This window comes from Cololabis saira, chromosome 7 (assembly GCF_033807715.1).
Source record: "Cololabis saira isolate AMF1-May2022 chromosome 7, fColSai1.1, whole genome shotgun sequence".
In the NCBI taxonomy this organism is placed as follows: domain Eukaryota; kingdom Metazoa; phylum Chordata; class Actinopteri; order Beloniformes; family Belonidae; genus Cololabis; species Cololabis saira.
In genome coordinates, this window is record NC_084593.1 from 37,876,465 (window position 1) to 37,901,945 (window position 25,481).

A 25,481-nucleotide genomic window follows, 5' to 3' on the forward strand; every position below is an offset into this window, starting at 1 on the left:
CTTGGAAAAAACAAATGCTATTAATTACGACTATTGCCTGTAATCTTTCAAATTATGTTCCTACCAAAATCGAACATACAACTAGAAGATTTAGTGTGCCACGCATGTGTTATTTTTCCGAAAACAAGACAATAAAACAATAACACACATCCTCAAATTTGAAGCGGCAGCGAAGGGGTAAAATCCTGACTTTACAAACTCAAAGATGAACAGAATAATGAACGAATAGAACATATTTGAGGCATAGTGTCGCCGCTTTGTCGGCCAGAGACGAGGAAAGGCTTATTGTATTGGCTCCCCATGACTTCTGAACTCCAACGGATGGTAGCTAGACACGCCCGCAAAGCACATTTGAATTTGCTTGTGGTGTGTCAAACATTTATAGGCTACAAAACAACAATTTTATCTCCAAAACCCAAACTCAGAAGTCATACTTCAGCAGAAGATGCAGCCGCATTTCAGACGGTTTCAGCTCTTTGGCTGTGTGGGCCTAAAGTCCCGGGGTCGTTTACAGGCAGCTGATGGAAACCGCTTCTTTGACCAAATATCTTTGACCTAAATCTTTTTTGTTCGTCACAAATGTTTCAGTTTATAAAGTCAGAATTTCTGTGGTTGAAGTCACAAATTTCATTTTAGGCAGAATTTCAGCCCACGTCCCAGCCCATGCTGGTCCTTTTTAAAATTAATGTATTGTTTGACAGCAGTTGTATACAAGGATCCTTGTCAGAGAACGATAAGATGTTCCTTTTTTTACAACTGAGTGAGAGCCATGTAGCATACATGACATCTGTGCGTATAACAGAGAAAGTGAGGAGTGAGTAAAGCAGAGGAGCTATCGGGAGCGTTCCAGCACATAAATTATTGAACAAATGGAAATATCAAACCCCCCTGAAGAGAATATAAACCACTGAAAACGGGAAATGCATAATATTCATTTGTGCTGGTCTCAAGATGAACCATTTGTGCTCGAGGTCACGAAACCTTTCTCATTTTCATGGCTACGGAGGCGATGAACAAAACAACGGGAGGAGAGGGTGACGTCAGTCGGGCATTTCTGATGGCCAACGTGTCAAGAAGCCAAACATCTGGAGCCACGAGGGGAATCGCTAGTGGAGCTACAGCCAATGCAGGGCGAGACCTCGAGGGAAGACACAATGAGGAAGAAAATCTCAGAGACGACATCAGACAAAAGCAAGGAGACACATACATCCCACCCAGAGCTGTCTCGGAGATTTGCGAGGCCCTGTGCGAAATGGCCCTCGCGCGTGAGCGTAGCGAGCGCGGGCGGAATTTTGGGGTTTTCCGGGTCGGATCGTTTGTCTATATGCGCAATTTTAACTCTTCAATTATCAAAATACTGGATACCTTCCCCTGCCTCATCATCATCTCTTGCCTCGACGCGGGCCCCCACGGCTGCTTGAGACCCGGTCGGATCGGTGATTTTTGTAACAAATTTATCAAACGTGCCTTTCAGAGAGGCATTAAACTCTTCAATTTTCTTTAGTTTTTTTCTTTTTTCATCCCCTGATGGAAATTTCCTGAATCCGTCTCGTTCTCTCGACATTGTTTGACAGTTTGTTCCAACTCCACCGTCTGGATCAGAGCACCTTGTGTCTGCGCTTGGCCTGATCAGTTGTATTGAACAACAGACACGCGCATCATTGCACATATATTTATTGATATGCACAGACTAGTACACATTTAGGTCTGTAATGGAACGTGACGGTTGATATTTATAAGGAAAAAAGGAAAAAAAAAAAATTTTGAAAAAAAAAAATTGAAAAAAATAAATAAATAAAAAATGGCCCATAGCGCGAGGCCCCTTGGGGCGCAAGGCCCCGTGCGGTCGCACGGTTCGCACACCCCTTGCGGAGGCCCTGATCCCGCCCTTCCACCCTGCGAGCAAGCAGCTGCTTTCTCTCATTTACCTTTAACTACCTCTGCTGTGCAAAGAAAAAGGAAATCACTGTTTCTTCTCTGAGTTAATTTCCAGATAATCAGCTGTTTTGCACATAGCAACGCCTTGTTATGGGTATTTGTTGTCGGGTGATCAGGTTGCTGTTACGTCCCAATGCTGGCGATCAATCAACTAATGTGAACAGAAAAAGGATTTCAAGACTCCCAAGTCATGTAATGTGAACGGACCAATGATTAACCGACTCTGACGACGGCACAGCCTGAAACCAGCTGAAGTCACGGCGTATAGTCCAAGCTAAGCACTAAAAATGCTGCGTTTGACCTTTTCTTTACCTGTGTGTTACTCTCACTCCCTCAAGACACGCTTGCCGTGTCAGCCTTTCTCAGTGTTTTAAAAATTTACTCTGTTTACATATTTAATGTATGTTTTTTTTTTCCTTCTTCTTCCTGACCGGAAAAGTGAGGTTATTTCTGGCTGCAGCGATATGCCCGGCGACTTTGATCACGCTGCTCTGTAAAACCCAGGAGCAGTGATGACACGAGGAAACAGAGAGAGACGGACAGGAAAGGTAGACGTAAATGGGGATGATTAGATGCAGATGATGACTGAGCAAGATGATGATGACGGGAATAATGAGAATGATGGAGTAGGGGAGCAGGGGGAAAGAGAACAAAGATGATTAAAAAGGAGGATGATAAATAAAGGATGTGAATTTAATGCGAACAAAGTGACATGGGGCAGATGGAGCAGGGAGAAATACGTTCACCCACTGGCTTTTTGCTGTCTTTTTCTGGATGGACTGACAGCACGAACGCACCCTGTCACTACCGAGCTGCTCCGCTGACTGTCGCTGGTCACTTAATGTTACTTCAGTTGGTTTTTTCTCTTTAGCACACAGCTGCTGGGCATGACCGCGAATGTCAAGCAGATTCCCGACAAGAGACAAACACTTCTCGCCTGGAGGGAGGTAAGTAAAGATCACTCTCATGTAGAACTTACAACCCCTCAAAACAGACAGAGAGGGCAGAGGAAGCCAAAGAGAGGGCGCCGGCTGTCTGCAAAGCAAACGGAGAGGAAAAAGACTTTCAAAGGAGGTGAAATGGGACGTTAAGAGAACAAGAAGGATAGAAATTGAGGGTATTCCCACAAATACGGATGGAGTTAAGAGGGAAAGACGGCCTACTTAAATCTAACACCATGAAACACCGGGTCAGCTCTTCTATTCTGTCTGATCTGCACAAAAACAGCAGTCTGAGCTGTCAAATCAGGCATCTGTCAGTGTGCAGACGCCGGCCGGCGTTACTTGTTAAATGCAAAGAGTGGCACCTTCCAACTTCTTCAGAAAGAGAAATGAGACTCGTGCTGCTTCATGTCCCACAGGGGTGTGTGATCATGAGGACGAGAACAGTGACTCATGGGAGAGGAGTAGAAAACATTTCTTATTCATCGCCTCGACAATCCTTTCCCTGTTCTCCATCCCTTCTTCTATCACACCATTCATGAGCAAGCTGCTGACGAAGCTCCCAGAATAGACGCAGGACAGTGAAGATGTCAAAGAACAAGTCAAATGATGACCACAAGACCCTTGTTTTTTTTCTTTTTTTGTACATGTATAAAATAGGAGACTCAATAGATGTAAATCAGGGATTATAAATTAATATTAACATATTCAAGAAATGCAATCTACAGATATGATATCATAATTATAATGACAGTGCATGCTTGGGTGTGTGCAGCAGTATTGTTTTCTCTGTGCTATTATTATTAGGAGCAAGAGACTAAAAAGTGTGCTAATATTGTACTTTAATTTTGACTATTGTGCTCTATAAGTAGCTGTTGAATTCACAATGTGTACATTTAATCACAAGCAGATGTTAGAGGTTCTCCATCACGTTGATGCAACATTACAGGACTGTCTCAGAAAATTAGAATATTGTGATTTTCTGTAATGCAATTACAAAAACAAAAATGTCATACATTCTGGATTCATTACAAATCAACTGAAATATTGCAAGCCTTTTATTATTTTAATATTGCTGACCATGGCTTACAGCTTAAGAAAACTCAAATATCTCAAAAAATTTGAATATTCTGGGAATCTTAATCTTAAACTGTAAGCCATAATCGGCAATATTAAAATAATAAAAGGCTTGCAATATTTCAGTTGATTTGTAATGAATCCAGAATGTATGACATTTTTGTTTTTTTAATTGCATTACAGAAAATAAAGAACTTTATCACAATATTCTAATTTTCTGAGACAGTCCTGTATATAAATATCCGTCTTTACCAAAAAACACCCCCTCTCATCGAGGTTGTGGAAAGAAACATGTATTTTCCAGTGACATAGTGTGGCTGATACTTCAGCGGCAGAGAAATCTCTGCAATGAGTTGATGAAATCATCTGAAAGTCTGTGGTGGTCATAAGTCATAAACCAGACAGCACCAAAGGTTTTCCCTCATTTCAGCCGACCATATTTACCACTTGGGTGTGTGAGTGATGGGTGGGGGGATTTACCTGCAGACACTGCAGACAAAGCACTTGGGGTGGTAGGTGCGTCCCAGGGCGGAGACCACCTCTCCCGTGATGAAGCTCTCGCAGCGGTCGCAGCGCGTGCCGTACAGACGCTGGTAGTCTGCAGTGCAGATGTACTCGCCCTTCTTCTGGAAGAAGCCCGATCGCGCCAGGTCACAGTTACACACTGTTGAGAGAAAGAAAGAGAAAGGAGGGCACACCTGAGAGTAAATTACACGAAATAATAAGTGGATTTCATGAATGCTATAACTTCTGAACGTAGCTATTAGGCCTGTGTTGAAAAAATCAATTTTCCGATTCTAAATCGATTCTCATAATTCCTCAAAATCGATTTGTATCTCCAAAGAGCGATTTTTTTTCATCCTTACATTCAAACTTTTGGTATTTTTTTGTTTATGCCCAAAAAAGGAATGTTTTGTTGGACACGAGAATAACTGGTGCCATGTTTTTGCCTTTAAATATGTTTAAAGGTATGAAAACATAAAATTTTCAGTTATAACTGCATAAATTGTCTATATTTCATTACTTCATATATTGTCTTGGGGTTACATTTGCATAAAATGCTAAAAACCAAATTTTCAAAAATGAAAAACCAAAATAGACCGAAAATGGAAAAAATAAAAACGGAATGTGTTAAAAAATAAAAGCGATTTCTGTTTGCTGCCCTGGATCTGTTTGAATTCTGCCACAGGATGTTTCTGAAAGCAGTTCTATCAGCATTCTGGGAGCTGATTGGTCCTTACAGCATCATTAGTTGCCAATACTTGCTGTTGAATCTCAATATAATACCAATATTAATATGTTGCATAACTACAGTCATATAATTCATGCAAAAGCTCAAAAAACTGTTTTAATAACACTAACCCAAATCAATATCGGAATCGAATCGAATCAAATCTTGATAATCGATTCTGAATCTTAAGAATCGGAATCGAATCGATTCTTGGCATTTGAATCGATCCCCAGCCCTGGTAGCTATGCACGTGGTCTTGTCCTCTTCCTGTGTGAGCTTGTCTTCACACACGGCTGCCAGGGAAGTCATTTGGTTCCAGACTGTGGGGAACCAATTTGCTCTGATGGAAATTTAATGATACAATCAGTGGAAAAAGTCATATTGTGTTGAAGAAACCCAGAAGAGCTCACGCTTTAGAGTATCGGCCGCTAACCCGTTACGTGCGGACGGGCGGGACATGGAGGGGACATGCTGGGGACCCGAGCAGGGAAACGTATCGTGTCTCCTAAGCAGACGACGAGCGCTGCAGCGCTTCGCTCTGCAAAGGACGTGAGATTCCCCGTGTGGTGGAGCGGTGGAGCCGAGGGGTATTTTCACAAACCCGTGGTCAGTGCGTGGTCAATGTGGTTCACCAACAGGAAGAGTTGTTGGTCATAACACCCTCTGACTGAAAAACAGGGCAGTGCTGTGGCAAAGGCTGGAGAAACGGCCGTTTTGCTCAACGGACAATGTGAAATTCACCAGTGCTGATCTTTGACCCATTTCTGGACAGTCTGACTACCACTTTCTTGGTCTTCCTTCATTACTCCTGTGACACTCTAAACCAGTGTCTCCCAACCTGGGGTCCGGGCCCCCCCTGGGGGGGCGCCAGGGATCTCTGGGGGGGCGCAAAACTTTGTCTGCTTTGAGGATATGCAGTTGTAAAAATTATATTTGCGAATGAGTCATTCATAAGACATTGTTAGGAATAATTTATGAATGTCTTGAATATTTTTTGTGTTTTTTATACACTGGTGACAAACACAGGAAATTATTTCATTCCTTATTATTATATCATTACTCAACATTTAATCTACTCCGACAGGTTGTTAAAGGAAAAATGTTAAAAAATGTTGGTCTCATATTAAAAGAGACATTTTTCAGAAATATTTTTGTCCTTTTATGTCCTTTTGTGCGTATTTTATACATTGGTGACATTGGAGAAAAACAAAGTCATATGTATACAGAGTAAACCAAAGAGAAATGTATCAAAAAAGCATAATTAATGTTCATTTTTTTCAATTAAAGACTATTTTGGTGTTAGTACATACGGGTCGGGGGGCTTGGCTGGTCTTAGACACAAGTACGGGGGGGCTCCAAGGAAAAAAGGTTGGGAACCACTGGTCTAAGGTAATTATGAATCTGATTCATCATGTGATATGATATACTACTTCCTGAGGTATTAATAGGATGTCTGGGAAACGGTTTGGTCACAACTCCAAAAGGATTTGGGATTGGGGTCTTCCAGTCTGGTCCTTGTTCTGCAAAGCACTGAAGCCAAACTGCAGACTACTGTAAAAAAAAAAAACATTAATTAAATAAACTTACGAGCAAGCAAGCTACGGGGAGTAAAACAGATGGTCTTATCAGGTTGATCCTAATTTAAGGTTGAGCTGACGGTGCAGGTGAGCCCCTGCAAAGTGCTGCCGCTGAACTAAGAAAACAACAACAATAAAAAACTATGTAAATGTAATCAAGTATCATCTTTGTTTTGCAGTGAAGCATATGGAGTAAAATGAAACGCATCAGCAGCTAATAAATTACTAGATATCACCCATATGCCAGAGATAATAAAGATGCTGCACCCAGCTTCCCCTGGTTCCCCAGACCCAACACACACACACACACACACACACACACACACACACACACACACACACACACACACACACACACACACACACACACACACACACACACACACACACACACACACACACACACACACACACACACACACACACACACACACACACACACACACACACGCACATAAACCCTTCAAAGGCACTCATTTAATCTCAAGCTGTTTATGAGTGGACCGCATTGACGTAATGGTGTAATAAAAGATCAATGGGCCCTCACTTAAAAACAAAACAATCTCAGCTCCCTCAGGAAGGCAGGAACACATAAATCCATCTCTGATGAGATGGCGCTGTGCATATGCGATGATGGAAAGATGAAACGGAACAGCGTGCACAGTGAGACGCGATCATGGATGTTTATCATGGTGACAGGCCATTACATCAAGGGAAGGTGCAGAGAGGGAGGTGAAGCCGAGGCTCGAGGAAGAGCAGAGCTCAGCACATCTATAGGAGCGGGAGAGCGTATGTGGCAACCACATTTCCAGAACCGCTCAGCAACGGCAAACAGCTTCAAAAAGTGTCCCTATGTTCTGAAACCTCTCACCAGATATCTAATCACAGGCTATCCAACCCCTTCATGGAAAATAGAAATGAGAGGGTAAGAATTTCCACATGTATAAAGCCCTTCACCACTAAAAAAAAAGGAGAAAAAGGAGGAAAAAAGTGCCTTTTTTACTTATTTATTTATTTATTTGACAAAAAGCTGTGTTTTAGACCTCTAAACCCAAACTGTGGTATATTCACTGTCTCATTTGTCTCCGCTTCTCCTTTTGCTTTCCCCATTTATCTCACCTACTCCCTCCTCTCTCCCTCAGAAGGATTTGCTTTCCAGTTTCCATCCAGATTGGTTATTAAATGAGTTGAATCTGCTCGATTAGCCTAATGCATTGTGTGGATTAGCATACGGACGCCTGACCACGTCGCCGGATTGGATGGGCTGCGTAGATTGTTCACCTGTTGGTTTATCACGCTGTGTTTCTCCGGATGATTGGCTGGGCGGATTGCAAAGGAACAATTTGCTACGCCACTCAGTTGCCAGGACGATGTAAACCTTCCCCAGTTTCCCTAGAGACAGCTAGATCCCAGTTTAAATGATGTGGTGCTGATGGTGTGGGTGTTGGGGCTGAACACCAGATCGCATCTCTGATCACTGCAGTCACACTGACCTTAAGTCTATACAGATGTGAACCTACAGCTGCACATCTGCAGGTATAAACGGCTGCAGATGCAAACAATGTTCCTGCTCGTTTCTGGGAATGCTCAGGGCGTTGATGTGATGAGGAAGATAGGGCTGCAGGCCTGGCTGGAGAGCTGCACTGCAAAAAATCAAAATCTTACCAGGAATATTGGTCTTATTTCTAGTTAAAATGTTTCATTTTTAGTCAAAAAATCTCACACTTAAAACAAGAGTCGTTACCAGAAAGAAGAACTTGTTATTTGACAATTTTCACCTGTTTCAAGTAAATTTTCACTTGAAATAAGTAGAAAAATCTGCCAGTGGAACAAGATTTATCTTCTCATTACGAGCAAAAAAAATCTTGTTCCACTGGCAGATTTTTCTACTTATTTTAAGTGAAAATCTACTTGAAACAGGTGAAAATTGTTGTTTTTTCCAGTGATGAGTCTTGTTTTAAGTGTAATGAGATTTCTTTTTACTAAAAATTAGACATTTAACTAGAAATAAGACAAATATTCTTGTTAAGATTTTGAGTTTTTGCAGTGTGGCATCTCTCAGCTGGTCCAGGAATCCCTCTAAGAGCTGGAAGAGGTGGTAGGATCTCCATTCACACCAGTTCCCTGTGACCCAGGACCAGACAAGCAGAACAATTGATGGATGGATTGAGATTTACTAAAGTGAGACTTTAAAAATAACATTTTAACTGAGACGTTAGTCATTACTAACTCTACTTTTATGATATACTGATATAGGTACCAACGTTGGATCAGATTATAATCAAAATACAAATCACATTTTGACATAAAATCCTTAATTTAAGCAAACAATTAGTATTTTCACCTGTTACAGGGCATTTTGAGCAAATGAAAAGTATTCTAAATGCAGATTCATGATCTTTGAAAAGGTGAGAAGCCTTTGAAACTCCCTAAAGGAACTCCAATTCTCCGAGCCTACTCGTGAGTGAGCCCAGCCTCTTTTAAGGTCCCCCAGCTTAGCCGTAACCATTAAGTGGAGGTTTTAACACTCATCCCTCCACATGTGAGCTGGCAGCCCGGTAGGCGGAGGTGGAGCAGACTCTGGTGTCTCTGCCGCTGCAGATCTGTGGCTTTCGCTGGGCTCGGAGAAGAAAGGTAGTAGTTACGACCGCTCAACCAGCACCACATGCTGCGGCGGCCACCCATAAAAACAACACACCATATTAGAACCATTCTGGTCTGTTTTACCGTCCAATATGAGGCTTCTGGGGAGCAACTTTTGGGAAAATATACAGAGGTGCTTCAAGAAAAATAATAAAGCATGTAGAAAGTAAGTTTTAAAAATGTGAATAGTAGCAAGGAGACAGATTTTATCTTGTAAACATAAATCAGCTTTGCAAAACCAAACCGCAACAAGACTTAATTTAATCTGTATGTACTTTTTATGATGTTTCCCTCAATGGATCCTCTATGAACGATGCTGCTTCTTTCACTCTCTTCTCTGGCAGTGCAGGAAGTCATCTTGAGATCATAAATCTGGTGATTAGAGGTTAGCTTGTAGGCAGCTGTGGTCATTAGAACTGCACTGATGAGGCATCCACAGGGGGTCTGCCTGATTGGGTATTTATCTCCAGCCAACATGCGCAATTAAAATTCCCTTCTCAAAGTCGGCCCAGGCTGGAACCCCAAAATAGTCCCGACACCCCCCCCTCACAAGCACGCCTGCTCCTGTCCTTCTCTTCCTGTCTTTCCGTTTCAGGGCGTCTTCCAAATCTCTGAGCTGAAGGTCTCCACTCCATCTCCATCTGCAGCCTTTATTCCAACCACTGCAGGGCTGTGCAACCTCGCCCTTCTTCAGTCCCTCTGTAGATTTAAAGGACATGCTTTGTGCAAAATAACCCCAATGTTCATTATTACTGCTATAATACAAATCTGAACAATGCATCCGTTTACTACTAACAACTATGCACCGAAATGAAAATTTGTGGCCGAAACCGAAACCGAAAATAATAATAATAAACAGTTGGCCGAATACCGAACAATACTGAACATGGTTTTTCATTTATTTTGCCAATTTTTTCACCATTGCATTAATCAAATAAATTTGATTTAGGCATGCTTTTCAAAGAAAAAAATCTTTTACAAAATTACAAGGTAGAAAATATTTATTGAACATAAAAAACTGAACATTTTTTAATTTCTTAGCATTATGTTGTTTTGGTTCCACCTCCTGGTGAATGTTAGGTAAAATTCTTATGTGGTTACTTTTTGGTTGGCCAACGATTTATGTTTGTGGTGCGCAACCGGGAGCGGCCAGTCTATTTCGTTATATCACAACGCCGTTATTAATTGTTCGGTTTTTTTCCCACTTATTCCACCGAACACCGAAAGTGTTTTTTTGCCATTTTCTGCCGAACAATTTCGGTTACCGAACAATCGGTGCATCACTACTAACAACTACTACTACAAACTACTAAAAGGAAACTCTACATGTAAGTAACAAAATCTGTGCAAAACCTGGTGGAAATCCATCCATTCATTTTCAAGACATTTCACTCAAAGTGATCAAAGTCGTGGACTTGCAAGTCCTGTTGCAAGCACGGCTACAGAATCACAGTAACAGAAAACAGAAGGGGCAACAGGGGAGGGAGGCGGGCACTAAAAGCTACAGCAGAAAGAAATCATGCATGAATGGCAGGGTCCCCCTTACTCGAGGCTTCTGTGTTTGATGGAGACAGATGGTTGCCCAGTGGAGTCCCTTCATACCAGCAGACCCGAGCTGCTGCCGAGGCCTTCAGCTTTTAACCCTCTGAGAGCTGAAAACACACTCAGCTGAAGGGGGAAAGAGCCGTGAATAAGATCACAGACGTGCAGAGATAACCGCGCTGCTAGAGATGGGTCTTCGTAACGAGCAATTAAAAATTATCTAGGTCTTTGGCAAGTGTTGCGGTGGATGTTGTTATATGTCCGACATAACAGAGTTATAATGATGACTGTGTTTATTATTCAGAAATCCCTCAGAAATCCCTCCTCTCAGAGTGATCTGTGCAGTTCCTCAACACTATGCACGCACACGTACATGCGTGCAGACCTCCAGAGACGACGCAAGGGCCTTGGAGTGTGAACACCCTGCAGGACGGGGACACTTGGGAGAGGCAGGCAGTGTAATTCCTATCATCTCTTCTAAATCCAAAGATGTCGTCAGGGAAAAGCACAGCTTCCCGCCGCGCTCCCTTTTCCCCTCTGCCGGAATCTCTCCCTAGCAACCACGCGCTGGCGTGGTGATTGGACCAGTGTACCAGCGGTTGCTATAGCTACAGGAAGCTCCCCTTCACCTTTTTTCTGTGCTGTCTCTCTCTGTTTCTTCTTATAACCTTGCTTTCCTTTTTCCTCTTCAATTGGTCTGTTTCTTTTGTTCTTTTTCCAGAGTGTTTCCCTCCAGATCGCTGCCGTGGAGGACAGGAGGCTGGCGCTAATAAAACAGAGGCTGAGACATGAGAGTTTATGCATCCGGAGGGAGGTAGACTCACTGAAACAGGTCTACAGAGAAAGAGTCAAAGATGCTGCATTTTTTAAGAGCCCTGGTGAGAATCCCAGCGAGTAATGTAACATTAATAGAGCAGTTGAGTATTTCTTTAACCTGAGTGTGTAAATCTGTCACTCCCCACAGTTCTGTTATATGAAAGAAACATGTTTTGTCACTGCAAATAAATAACTATAGGGAGTAACTCGGCAGTTTATAAGTGAATTTCTCTGCCTTTGTGTCTCCTTTGCTGCTCCACTTGTTTATTTGCTTTTCTGCTTTTGTGGTCTCTGGTAATACAATATCTGGGTGCATGGGGAACGTGCACCTATTTGGTCCTTTTGCATGTGACTTGAGAAAGTATGCTTTGTGCTTGTGGCAAAGCAAGACCATGCTGCATTTTTGCTGGAAGCGAAAGTGCCAATTACGCTTTGGAGAGCGGGTTAATGTGGTCACTATGTCATCGGAGCACTATGCACGAGTCAGCCCCTGCGCTGTAATACAACACCACATTGTCCATACTCTACAGCCCGCTGCAACGCTGAGACGCTACAGGATTCACATAATCCAGACACACACACACACCCCCCCACTGCCTTATCTTGGTCTGGCGTTGGTGCATCTGTGTATGAGCTGGCTTCTGTCTTGAGCATTTTCCAGACTTCCTTACATGAGCTGATTGTGCGACTGACTGTCTTTTCACGCTATAATAAGCTACAGTATAATGGGTTCAAATGAGAGGTTAAATGCACATGATTAGTTATCTGCTCCTCCCTGTGACTGATGCATGAGAGAGGAATTATGATAATGTTGCGTACGCCAAGTGGCATCATGGCTTCTTAAAAGGAGGAAAAAGATTATGCACGTGTGGCTGTGTATATTTTTACATGCTGTCTACACGCGGTGGGGGAAAGAGTTTCACTGGCTGTTTAAGAACGAATTATCATGATATTTTCAGAGGGGCAAACTCAGCCTTTTTGAAGAAAAAAAGAAAACTGAATTACAAAAGAAAAAGGGAACGAAGCAGGAAAAAGAAGCAGAAGATGTCATGTCAAAGAAGGGATGGGATGAAGGAAGTCAAAGACAGACATTACAACTGCTCAAGGTCGTTCAACTGGATACACGAGCTCACACATCAAAATACAAACAGAGATGTTAAGACGCGTCCCCATCACAGAGTTGATAAACATGTACCAGATGAGGGAACCGACTGCCGGCTGCTCATCCTCACTGTGGCATATTATGGTTTAGGTATTAGCCTCCAAATCACACATCCTGCTTGCCAATGTCATCTCGTCCTAACATGAGAAAATTGATTTCACGCTTGGACAACGATCATCAGGAAAGAACGCAAGAAGGCTAAAACGTAGAAAGAGAGGAAGAAACAGCGACAAATGGACGGAACGTAAAAACGGCAACTCACTCTCTGTGTGTGTGTCCGTGTTTGTGCAGATCCAGATAATAGAGGACGGAATGAGTTTAAAATGAGTTTAACAAGTTCACAGGAGCATACGACCTGTTTCTCCACACAACAAAAGCTTATAGAGAACTGCTGGCTGAGCAGAAGTCCATACAGGAGAGCGTATAATGGGCAGGGAGGTGGCACATCCCGCCACGGCCTCACAGGACGGGGAGAACTCTCTGGAACATGGACGGGGGGGTTAGTTGTCTGATATGATCAATAGTTTTCCATCACTGTAGCGATGCCACGAGCATTAAGGAAAAGCAAAAGCAGGAAGACAATGAGAACCTCAGGTTGGTATTGTACTCAAGTGGTGATGTAATGTTTGGGCGACACAAACAGCATCCCCATCCCCCCTCTTTTTCTCTTTTCTGCTTGCTTTTGGTGCTCCCCCTTTTCTCTGGGGCACAGAATAGATTCCTCTGATTGGCTAATGCTACCTTAGAGATGCTGAGAATATCCACCAACCAGGGCACAGGTGCCCCTTCACACAGCGTTACCACAGCAACCCCTCACAACCACAATGAGCGTGCACACACGTCTATATGTGCAAACGTATGTACATGAGTTCATGTGTGCACGCTGCTCACGGGGAACAGAAAGGAGCTGAGCTCGGATGAGCCGCCTCTGATGATCTGATGTCGGAGTGCCGTCGACGGCGCTGGTGAGACGCTGTCCAGGAAAGTTTCTGGGTGAAACGTTTAAACATTGACAGAAGAGATCTGTCTGTTTTTAAAAGGGCTGAATTCACTCATATATGAGGGCTTATTACGGGCACGGGACTCGTAAAAAGCAAAGACACAGTAACCATGTCTTTAAACTGATTAAACATATATAAAGGGAAATCGTGCCTGCAGCAGACGGGAAATCATCCAGAGGCATTTTGGAAAAACTTTAACTCATTTTCGGCGAATGGGAACAATATGAAAAGAAATTGGGGGAAAAACAAGGATTTCTGAAGATGAATTTCCAGGTTTTTTTTGGGGGGGGGGGTCTTATAGTTCTGTACTGGAACGATGATGTCCTTATGTCTGTTCATTTTGAAACACAGTTTGTGTCATGTAAACAACTATGTCCATCATTTTCACAATTTAGCAAACATGAGCAAATGTCTTTTTACATTTTCTTGTTGATTTTCCACCAACACTTGAATTTCACTTGTGGGGGGTGCTGAGTGAGTATGGAGTCCGGGGCCCTCTATTAAGGGCTGTCCGGTCTCTGTATGATCGGAGGAGTTTGGTTCGCTTTGCCGGCAGTAAGTCAGACTTGTTCCCAGTGCATGTTGGACCCTTTGTCACCGGTCCTGTTCATAATTTTTATGGACAGGATTTCTAGGCACAGCCAGGGGCCGGAGGGGATCCAGTTTGGGAACCACAGGATTTTGTCTCTGCTTTTTGCAGATGATGTTGTCCTGTTGGCTTCATCAGACCGGGACCTTCAGCATGTGCTGGGGCGGTTTGCGGCCGAGTGCGACGCGGCAGGGATGAGAATCAGCACCTCCAAGACCGAGGCCATGGTTCTCGACCGGAAAAGGGTGGCATGCCTTCTCCGGGTGGGTGGAGAAGTCCTGCCTCAGGTGGAGGAGTTCAAGTATCTCGGGATCTTGTTCACGAGTGAGGGAACAATGGAGCGTGAGATTGACAGACGGATCGGTGCAGCGTCCGCAGTAATGCGGTCGATGTACCGGACCGTCGTGGTGAAGAGGGAGCTGAGTCGAAAGGCGAAGCTCTCGATTTACCGGTCAATCTACGCACCTACCCTCACCTATGGTCATGAACTTTGGGTAGTGACCGAAAGGACAAGATCGCAGATACAAGCGGCCGAGATGAGTTTCCTCCGCAGGGTGGCTGGACGCTCCCTTAGAGATGAGTTTCCTCCGCAGGGTGGCTGGACGCTCCCTTAGAGATAGGGTGAGGAGTTCGGTCACCCGGGAGGAGCTCGGAGTCGAGCCGCTACTCCTCCACATTGAGAGGAGTCAGCTGAGGTGGCTTGGGCATCTGTACCGGATGCCTCCTGGACGCCTCCCTAGGGAGGTGTTCCAGGCATGTCCCTCCTCCCTAGGGAGGTGTTCCAGGCATGTCCCACCGGGAGGAGACCCCGGGGAAGACCCAGGACACGCTGGAGAGACTATGTCTCTCGGCTGGCCTGGGAACGCCTCGGACTCCCCCCGGAAGAGCTGGAGGAAGTGTCTGGGGTGAGGGAAGTCTGGGCATCTCTGTTGAGGCTGCTGCCCCCGCGACCCGGTAACGGATAAAGCGGGAGAAGATGAGTGAGATGAGTGAGTGACTTGAATTTCACATCCATGACAACTCTGAAGGGGGTTCATATTTTTGAACCACATCAAGTGAATTTATATACAGGAATACATTTATAATATAAGGCGTGTAGCCAGTCGGCTCAGCCAATGGCCGGCTACCACCACGTCTAACCAGCATACTAACCCAGCGCTGGCTGAACGCAGCCGTGGTTTCTGAATCCTACTAAACACATGAAGCAAGTTGTTCTGCTGTAAACATCTGCCGGCAGATCTGCCGCTGCTGCAGGGTGGGTCGTAAAAGGAGCTGGAAGAATGCTGATTGACATATGGTGGGCGTGTTCCCGTCAGCGTCCAGAGCAACAACAGCTGGGAGCCATATAGGAAAACATTTTATTTTTTACACTGCAAAAACTCAAAATCTTAGCAGGAATATTTGTCTTATTTCTAGTTAAAATGTCTCATTTTTAGTCATTACCAGAAAAATAACTTGTTATTTGACAATTTTCCCCTGTTTCAAGTTAATTTTCACTTGAAATGAGTAGAAAAATCTGCCAGTGGGACAGGATTTATCTTCTCATTACAATTAAAAAAATCTTGTTCCACTGGCAGATTTTTCTAGTTATTTTAATTGAAAATCTACTACAGGTGAAAATTGTTGTTTTAAGTGTAATGAGATTTTTTTTTTTTACTAAAAATTTGACATTTTAACTAGAAATAAAATTAAAATTTGGAGTTTTTGCAGTGTAAATTTACAGTGTAAGAGAAAAAGAAGATTTAAAACTGCCCTTCAGCAAACCAGTAGGTCATGTAACTGATGTTTTGTTCTTGGTCTATTAGAGCTTCCCTTCATGGTTCTCTAAACTACAGGTTGGGCCGAGGGTCATTAAAAGCCTGACATGAAATTAGAGTAGTAAAAACCGTTTTTTAAGTTTATTCAATATCAAAATTAAAAATACTCCCAAGCTGGTATTCATAAGTTTGTAAATAATACAATTAATATTAATGTATTAATATTAATTTATTAATATATAATATTATTATTATTAATACATTGGTTATTTATTTATTTTTTAGTTTGGCAGCAGTGCAGAGATGATTCATGTGGCCTGATAGTGTAAATATGTCGTCATTAATCATACATTCAGTTTTAGTAGTTGGGACAGTCTCCTTAGTTCTGGTTCTTCTTTGTTGTATTCAGATGGGTAATTTAGCTCTCTGAAAATCAGTAAACTCTGTTCCTCATGATAAGCATCTTGACATGGTTCCTTAAGGAAGGAGAACCTGCTCGCGGCATCAGTCAGGTCTGAATAATTATAGTAATTATATAACAGGTGTTATTTCATCTATTGTTGTTATTATGTATCTTTTGACCCACATTTACTTCCTCTGCACCTGCAAACAAAAGGTTGTGTTGATGGGGAAAGCATTTCTCAAAAATGTCAAGCTATAATATAGCTATATCTATAATAAAGTTGTTATTATAGAGAGCACGATGTGAAGTAAATGAGATTTCTAACCACTGGTACGAACAGGTAGCATGGCACAGGTTGTAGTCAGTCTCATTAGGAAAGCGCGTACAACCAGAGTAAACCCTCACTAAGCTTCCAGCACAATAACAAGCTCCACTGGCAGGAGCCAGTTTGCCCTGCAAGCCACCTCTGATCTATTCAAATCCCCACCGAGGGCTAATAGTAGCACTCAGCAGGAGCAGGCAGAGAGAGCTCTGTCTATCAGTCAGAGATGTGTGGGTGTGCACACGCAGGGCGTGGCTTTGCCAAGGGGGATGCACACAAACAGAAATGAGGGTCATGACCTCCCAGGTGTGACGGCTGTGACGTGGTGACAGTGATTCTTACCGGTGCAGGTGAAACACTTGACGTGAAAGTGAGTGTCCTGGACCCGAACCACTTCTCCTTTGCATATTTCCCGACACCGCTGGCACCGGATCGGTCCGGAGCTCCGCTCGCTGTGCGCTGAGCCTTGTTGATGTGCTGCAGGAGACAGAAGAAGAAGCCACGTTTCACACACCTGAGTCTCTGAAACTCCACTGTGAAAGCTGCATTTAGCAATCATAGTCATCAACAGTCATTTTCAAGAGATAAACTCCAAATCCTGCAGAAAATTGGGTATGAAATTTAATTTATAGCTTTTTTTGTCAGTTGGATGTAATCAAGACAAATCCTGTTTTACTGTTATGCACACAATAACACTATAGTAACTAAAAACCTATAATGAGGCATTCGAATCTTCCTAAATGTCGTCATGCACCGGTCCATCACCGGAACCGGGCCCCATCTGGACTACACACTGCACCGTGTGCAGTTCACACAATAAGATCCGTAGCTCTGTCAACACTTGTTCTGAAGCTGTGAGGTCTGACACCTATAAGCTGGGTAAGCTCCAGGCGCTCTCTCCCCCTGCCTCTATTTTTCACACAGTCATATTTGATGACACACACACACACACACACACACACACACACACACACACGTGCTGAAGCTCCACTTGAGAAAGAGCGGCTTACCTTATTATGCTTTAGCTTACATGCCTGACTCCTGCAAGCCCGGCAGGTATTTCACACCGCCGGGAGAGAAGCTTCTCTCATTCTGGCTCAACGCCATTTAAATAAATGCCATCACAAGAAAGAAAAAGGTCAAAATGAAACATTAGTTCCATTTTAATAAGTAATTTATCATTTATCCAAACCGCTCAGGCTATTAGCGGCTCTTTAAAGGTCCATTCCCTTCCCTGAGCTACAAAGAGATTCTCTTGCATCCACGATACGTGCACTGTGCCAGAACAGCAGGGCTCAGTCTCTCATTTATCCCCATCTCTCACAAGAAGCCTGCACGCTCCGACTCTCTGCTGGAGAGGAATAAAGGCAGGGAAACAGCTGGCCTGACAGTCTGAATTACCGACTGAAGGACCTCGGCGAGAGCAGCACCAGCATATGGCCCGGCACGCCGAGCAGCTGATTTCATTTCACCGGCTGAATCCCCGAGGACTTGCATCACTTAAAAAGTTTAAAAGCCATGTGTAGTTCAAAGCCTAAGAGCTTCTCGCGTTTTACAAGTTTGACAGCAGGACATTCCAACCTAAGGCGTCAAAAAGTGCCATTTTTGTAAGGCCTGTGGCCCGCTGGTGATCGTTGGGGTCTCGTGCCATGTTGCACCACAATATCCTGCACCTGAAATGTTGTTTCAGCAGTTTAGCTTCAGTTAAAAGGATTACATTTTTAAAAGAGGGAAGTAATTTCAAGCAGCTGATGTCAACAGGTGATTGCCAGAATGATTTTATATAAAATATTCGTGTTTGAGGAGCAAATTTGGGCCAAGTTTACCCGTCTGCCAGCAAATACAGGAGAATATTATTCAAATGTTTACAAACAATGCTTCTCAAAGACTGATTAAATGGATTTGCATATTTCTACTTCCAAAATGCCTAATATCATTAAAGGATTAATGGAATATAGAGTAATTTCACAGCATTAAGGGCAAGGGTGCGAGCTGAGGCTGAACATTGGTGACCTCTGAGCCCTCCGATGGCTCCGTACCAACAACCTTCACCCATCGATGGCTAACAGAACCCCAGGGACCAGGGATTATCTGGGGAATATAGAGCAACATCAGTATGCAGATTAACACTTCACTGGGTAACAAAAGCAGCCTGATGGTGAACTTGAACTTGTGAACTTGGCTGATGTCTCCAGGCTCAGAAACATCTGGATCATCATCACCTTAAACACGTTTACTGAGGTCGGATGAAGCTCCGCACTACAGACTAAATACGGATGGATGGATGATGGATGCATGGATGGATGGATGGATGGACGGATGGATGGATGGATGGATGGATGGATGGATGGATGGATGGATGCATGGATGGATGGATGGATGGATGGATGGATGGATGGATGGATGGATGGATGGATGGATGGATGGATGGATGGATGGATGGATGGATGGATGCATGGATGGATGGATGGATGGACGGACGATAGATGGATGGATGGATGGATGGATGGAGGGATGGATGCATGGATGGATGGATGGATGGATGGATGGATGGATGGATGGATGGATGGATGGACGGACGATAGATGGATGGATGGATGGATGGATGGATGCATGGATGGATGGATGGATGGATGGATGGATGGATGGATGGATGGATGGATGGATGGATGATGGATGGATGGATGGATGGATGGATGGATGGATGGATGGATGGATGGATGGATGGATGGATGGATGGATGCATGGATGGATGGATGGACGATGGATGGATGGATGGATGGATGGATGGATGGATGGACGGACGATAGATGGATGGATGGATGGATGGATGGAGGGATGGATGCATGGATGGATGGATGGATGGATGGATGGATGGATGGATGGATGGATGGATGGATGGATGGATGGATGGATGGATGATGGATGGATGATGGATGGATGATGGATGGATGGATGGATGGATGGATGATGGATGGATGGATGGATGGATGGATGGATGGATGGATGATGGATGGATGGATGGATGGATGGATGGATGGATGGATGGATGGATGGATGGATGGATGGATGGATGGATGGATGGATGGATGGATGGATGGATGATGGATGGATGGATGAGTATTTTACTATGTGAATACTTCTGGTAAGATGAAGCTTTTCCATTCTCTCATCAGAGAAACATGTCTCTCCTCAGGGAGCTGAGAGCAGCAGCAGGCCAAGGAAACAATAACCTACTACAGACTTTATCCAACCACTTTTCCTCCACCTCAAAAGAAAACAGAGGTGGTCAAATTTGGGAAGTATTTTTTCCAATCTGTTTTAATGACGTCTCACAGAAGCTTCATCATATTAGCAAATCAGGACATTAAACAAAAAACAAGGGATGTTTTTTCTAGAAACTCTGGTCGACATAACCGATGTTATAATATAAATGTCAAAGACAGATGTAATATCTCTTATGGGTATGACAGAAGTAATCACTGAAAGCTCAAAAAAGTAGTATTTTAGTCGTTTTAGTACTATTTAAAACTACTGCTTACACTTCCCACAGCTTTATTGTGAGGTTTATCCTTGTTCAAGTTTAATTGCCGACACTACTTAGATCACATCTTCACATAAAAGAGATAGCAACAGTATTATTAACTGATGGCAAAACTGACGATTTGTTAACGCTAAGAGTGTCTGACAAAGCAGCTGTATGTGGCCCATCTGGATTGAGAATAGGTGTGAGTGTACGTAAACACGAGTGCACAAATCCATGGATGTATGGCTGTTTGCTTTCCTGTTCAGAACGAGACTGTGAGCACCAGAAATATGCAAGAATGATTATTTCCCACTCCCCATCTCCCACATTCAAGGCTCAGTTAGTTCATTGTTTCACTCACAATGCTGGCAGCACCACTGGGAATACCTACCCTGCCTGATAAGCGCCCAGCCACTGTTACAAATGAGACTCTTCGGGAGAGTGTGTGTGTGTGTGTGTGTGTGTGTGTGTGTGTGTTTTCCCCCCTTGTAAAACTAAATGCACAACACTGATCCCATCAGGTGTGAAAAAGAGATAAAGGTAACTAATGGCTGCAGTGTGCATCCGTGCCCGCGGCAGCATCTGCTGAAGACACATGGGGCATCTATTTGCCGTAATGACGTCTGAAAGTGTTACAAAATAAACTTGCTGTAAGTTGTACAAGAGAAACAGCGTGTATTATCAGAGCAGATGTTAAGTGAGGAAGGTTATCTCCACAGCTGTGGTTAATTACATGAATGGACCTATTTAAAGGGGACCTATTATGGCATCTAATACCTATTTTAAACAGGCCTTGGATGTCTTAAAAACAAGCTTTTGATTGTTTTTGCTAAATAAATTAGAAATTCAGCCTCTGATCCATGTCTTTATCTTCCCATTCTCTAACCTCATTATCTATGCGGGATTCTGATTGGGCGGGGCTATGATAATCAGGCTCTGTGCTGTTTGGCTGCCTGAATGACGTGATACACCGCTAGGGAAAAATGGTGGAAGCTCCAGCCGGCGGAGTTACACCGTGTCATAACTGCATGCGATGCGAGCGAGCGTCAGCAACAAAATCAATTCCATTCCTTTATTTTCTATTGGACTGTCTTAACTGGCCGCGAGCGACGCAGCGCTGCGCAACGCGGCGCGCCGTTTTGAGCTGAACATTTGTTGGACGCCCTGCTTCTATTTTCTTCCTGCCGCTTGCGTTGAAAGCTGGTTGAAAGCGCTGTAGGAAACAGTCATGGATGAGGAACGGCTGATCCAGTTAGTTGAAATGAGAAGTTATCTCTATGATTCCTCCTCATTTCACTACAAAAACCTCAATAAAGTGGCAGCTGCTGGAGGGAGATGGACAGAGAGCGTCCGATGTCACGCAGTGCTACGATAGTCGGACGCTCGCATGCAGTTAGGACACGGTGTTTAGTTGTGGGCGTGGTTTGTATTTTGGTTACGTAACAAAAATCAGCAGAATCTGAACGGCTCGTAGAAGCCACAACACACTGGACGGCTCATCCGGGCGGCTGTACAGACCCTGCAGAATTTGGTTGTTTCCTCCTTCTCTGAGTTGGCAGGCTGAGGGGGAGACCACTTTATATAAGTTAAAGCAAGAGAAAACCTGTTTTTCATAATAGGTCCCCTTTAACTTGTTGTACAAGCCCTCCCTCTTGGTAGCCACTGGGCCACAGGTGTAATCTGCTGACCCCACATCGCCCCAGGAGAGCCAGGTGATACAGGTCAGCAGCATCCCCAGGGATGGAGCGGCTGCTTCTGACTCTGACTCTGACCTGATCGCCTCGGGGGACGACACGCTGGGGTTTGTTTAGCCACGACGGATCCTGGGTGATCCAAGCTGATGAGCCGGAAGAGGGAAGTGTGTGAGGCAGAATGCACAAGTTATGACACAGCTTTTTGTTCAGCAGTGATTAAACTCTTCAAACAGGATGTTTTTTCACTTTTCTATCCAGTTTTTAACCTGATCAAAGTTGTGTCATCTGCTGATAGTCGATGTTTAGGAGTTTCAGTCGCAGAAATTGAGTCTGGCTCATGTACGTGCGTTGTAACGGGGAAACTTTACGCCGCATGCGCTCCATAAATGTCACAGTGCAACCAGGACCACCACAAGTGAGACCGGTCAGTTAGTCAGCATCGCTCTTCATAATCCTCCAGCTGGGGAGAAAGATAGATTGCTGAAATGTCAGCAAAAATTACTCAACTTTTGACAGCTTCAGCTCACATAAAATACGCTTCATCTGCACCGTTAATACGTCTGGGCTACATATAGGCGAGCTGCAGCGCTGCAACCTAGTATTTGGTCGTCTAAATATAAAACCACTCCGTTTATTTATCTGTGCTTTTATAAAAAAGGATTTTGTACAGTTTTCTGCAAGCGGTTTAAGATCTCATCCGTGTCTTCAACCTTGTATTTTCAGCACACAGCTGGAAGTGGCGCCCTGCACAGAATTGCACAGTAAAATAGCAGAGATGTCAACATATTGTTGATTTTACTTTAAATCTTAAAGTGTAATACATGTTTAATGGGACAGAATACTATTTAAGGAGTGAGGCTGTTGCAATAGCCCTACTTCATTTATCTCATTCAGATCAAGCATTGCTAATCAGAACCAGATTTGCTGTTGGTAAGTAAAATTAAAAATAAATAAATGAAGGGCATTTTAAGTGCATTTTACCATTTTTTGCAGGACAGTAAACAGTATGACTGTTGCTGTTCCAATGAACAATCTTTCCATGGTGCATCTTCAATCCCTCGTGTTTGCATTTGCCCCTGAGCTTACAGTCAAGTCCCTTTTTCTGTGACACAAAATCACCCGGTCCTTACTGGGGGTTATGATCAGTGAAAGACAATCACACACAAGCAGCGAGCGGGAATTCCTGGCGTCTTATCTACAAACGTTGGCCTACCCTTCGAGTCCATTCATAATTTAGGTTCACTGATGTTTGTAGGCACATCTTGATTAACAGCTCTCCTCACGTGAAGTACGGGCCGGTATGAGAATCTGCTGTTGTGATAACCTTCAGCATAACGATCATATCGCAGTCGTCATGGCAATTTCAGTTCTAAAATGAGTGGCGCTCACGTAGATGTACACGTTCATGTTTCAAGTACGCGTCCTCTGGAGGCCTGAAATACTTTTTTATTCATTAATTCTACAATACGCCTTGCAGGTTGGAAGGTCTTCCTCCTCTAAACCGATACTGTCCGGGTATTTTAGCCAAAAAGTTCTCCTTTTTCGGCCACCATGAAAGGCAGCTAATCTTGGGGTTGTGATCTTCTGGACTTAATGACTGCAGGATATTTAACCTCCTAAGACCTGGCATACACATATGTGGACATCACACATTGCAAGAAGCCCAAACCAAGAAAAAAAAACAAAAAAAAACAGGTTTTAGGAGGTTAAGAAGAGAGGCGGTTTCTGCCTCACGTGGCCTTACAGCATCGTGGCTCCTTTGGTCTTGCTGGTATGAAGGACATTGTTCCAGAAGTCCTGTTATTTTCTCAAACCTCTGCAAACCAAGTCAAATTGGTCCTAGTAAGAAACAGCTTTCGTCCAGCAACCCTCCCCAACAGTGACCTCGGGCTGAACTCGCTGGTACGGACACTCCTGGGAAATTTGGTTATGGTCTCACATGTTTCTCACTTGTGAATAATCTTTCTCGCTGTTAAACTCTATTAAACTGTTCTGAATGGCCTCATAATGCGCCCCAGACTGATGGGCTCCAACAATTACTTTACTGGAGCTCGCTGCAGATATTTTCTTTCCAGGCGTCGTGTGAACACACCTGAATGCTCCAGAGCAGCAAACGGATAAAACTCCTGCTTTTATTGTGGTGCTCATACCTGCTGATGATCAAGCTCATTTCATTGGCTGCAATAAATATGTTTTATTTAACAACATGCACAAAGCTCGTTAGCGTGATATAAAATGTAATGGTACAACTTGGTTTTGTGAGAAAACGGTCCCTCTGTGAACCAACCCACTCCTGTGTGCTGCTACAGTTCACACAGCCCTGTAGGATCTGCACGCTTATTCTATTTATGATAAAACGTAACATATCGTGGGAAAACTGTGACATGGTGAGGACTGTAGTGATATAACTCACATGATGCGTTGCCCTGTCTCGAGCAAATGGTAAATACACAGCGTGGTCACTTCCACAGGCACATCTGCATGAGGTGTGAGCACGACCAACAGGAGTGTCTCATTAACTTTTTAGTTAGTAGTTAGTTAATAACGCTGTCATACAACCGAAGCAGGTATGGTTGTGCCTTTGCCTCACAATGCACACCCAAACCCTGCTAAAGTTTCATTTCAGAGTGGAGTGTAATACAAGACGGGCTGGTGAGAAAAGTCCCAGCAGTAGAACAGAAATGGGAGGAAACTAAGAAAAAAAAAACAAGCAGACTGCCTGAAAAAACAAGTTAAACAACTTCTCCTACTCCAAAGTTTCACATTTACTATGTGTAATAGAAAGGTTCAGTAACTCCATAACCCCTTTTCAGATGTTTTTAACTGTCTGTGTAACAGTTTTTCCCAAAAAAACATTAAAATTTCCCTTTTAGCAAAGTGTGACTAAAAAACATTTGCCATTTCTGTTTTAAAATCATGAAAATCATCAATGGATTTTCCAAACCCTTCATATTTTTCAGTCAAAGGAATAATAATTCATCAAATCTAATGCAGCCACTGATCAGGGGTCTCCATGTCTTCCTCCAACCCCTCAATCTTCATCAGTTTTCATATCCATCAGGACCTCGGGTAGGAAGGCGCCGGCCGTGTCCAGGGATGGTGCAGACATGCTGACCCTCCACACAGAGAGACAGGAGGGTAAAAGGCTCGTGACAGAGCGAAAGAGCCCTCGAGCAGAAGCCTCTCGTCTCAGACGGACGCGGAGACAGCCTCCTCCAGCACTCACCAGCACTTTGCAGAATTAGTCTACCAGTTAATCTGT

General features: G+C 43.6%; 1 protein-coding gene across 1 annotated transcript in view; it reads right to left on the reverse strand.

Annotated features, from left to right (window-relative positions):
* Positions 1-25,481, reverse strand: part of ablim3 (actin binding LIM protein family, member 3) — a 55,134-nt gene that overhangs the window by 24,639 nt on the left and 5,014 nt on the right. Inside the window, exons 2-3 of the mRNA XM_061725822.1 lie at positions 17,342-17,476; positions 4,437-4,620 (exon numbers count right to left, since the gene is read on the reverse strand). Coding sequence (XP_061581806.1) covers positions 4,437-4,620; positions 17,342-17,476 — 319 coding nt within the window. The remainder of the gene's footprint in view (positions 1-4,436; positions 4,621-17,341; positions 17,477-25,481) is intronic.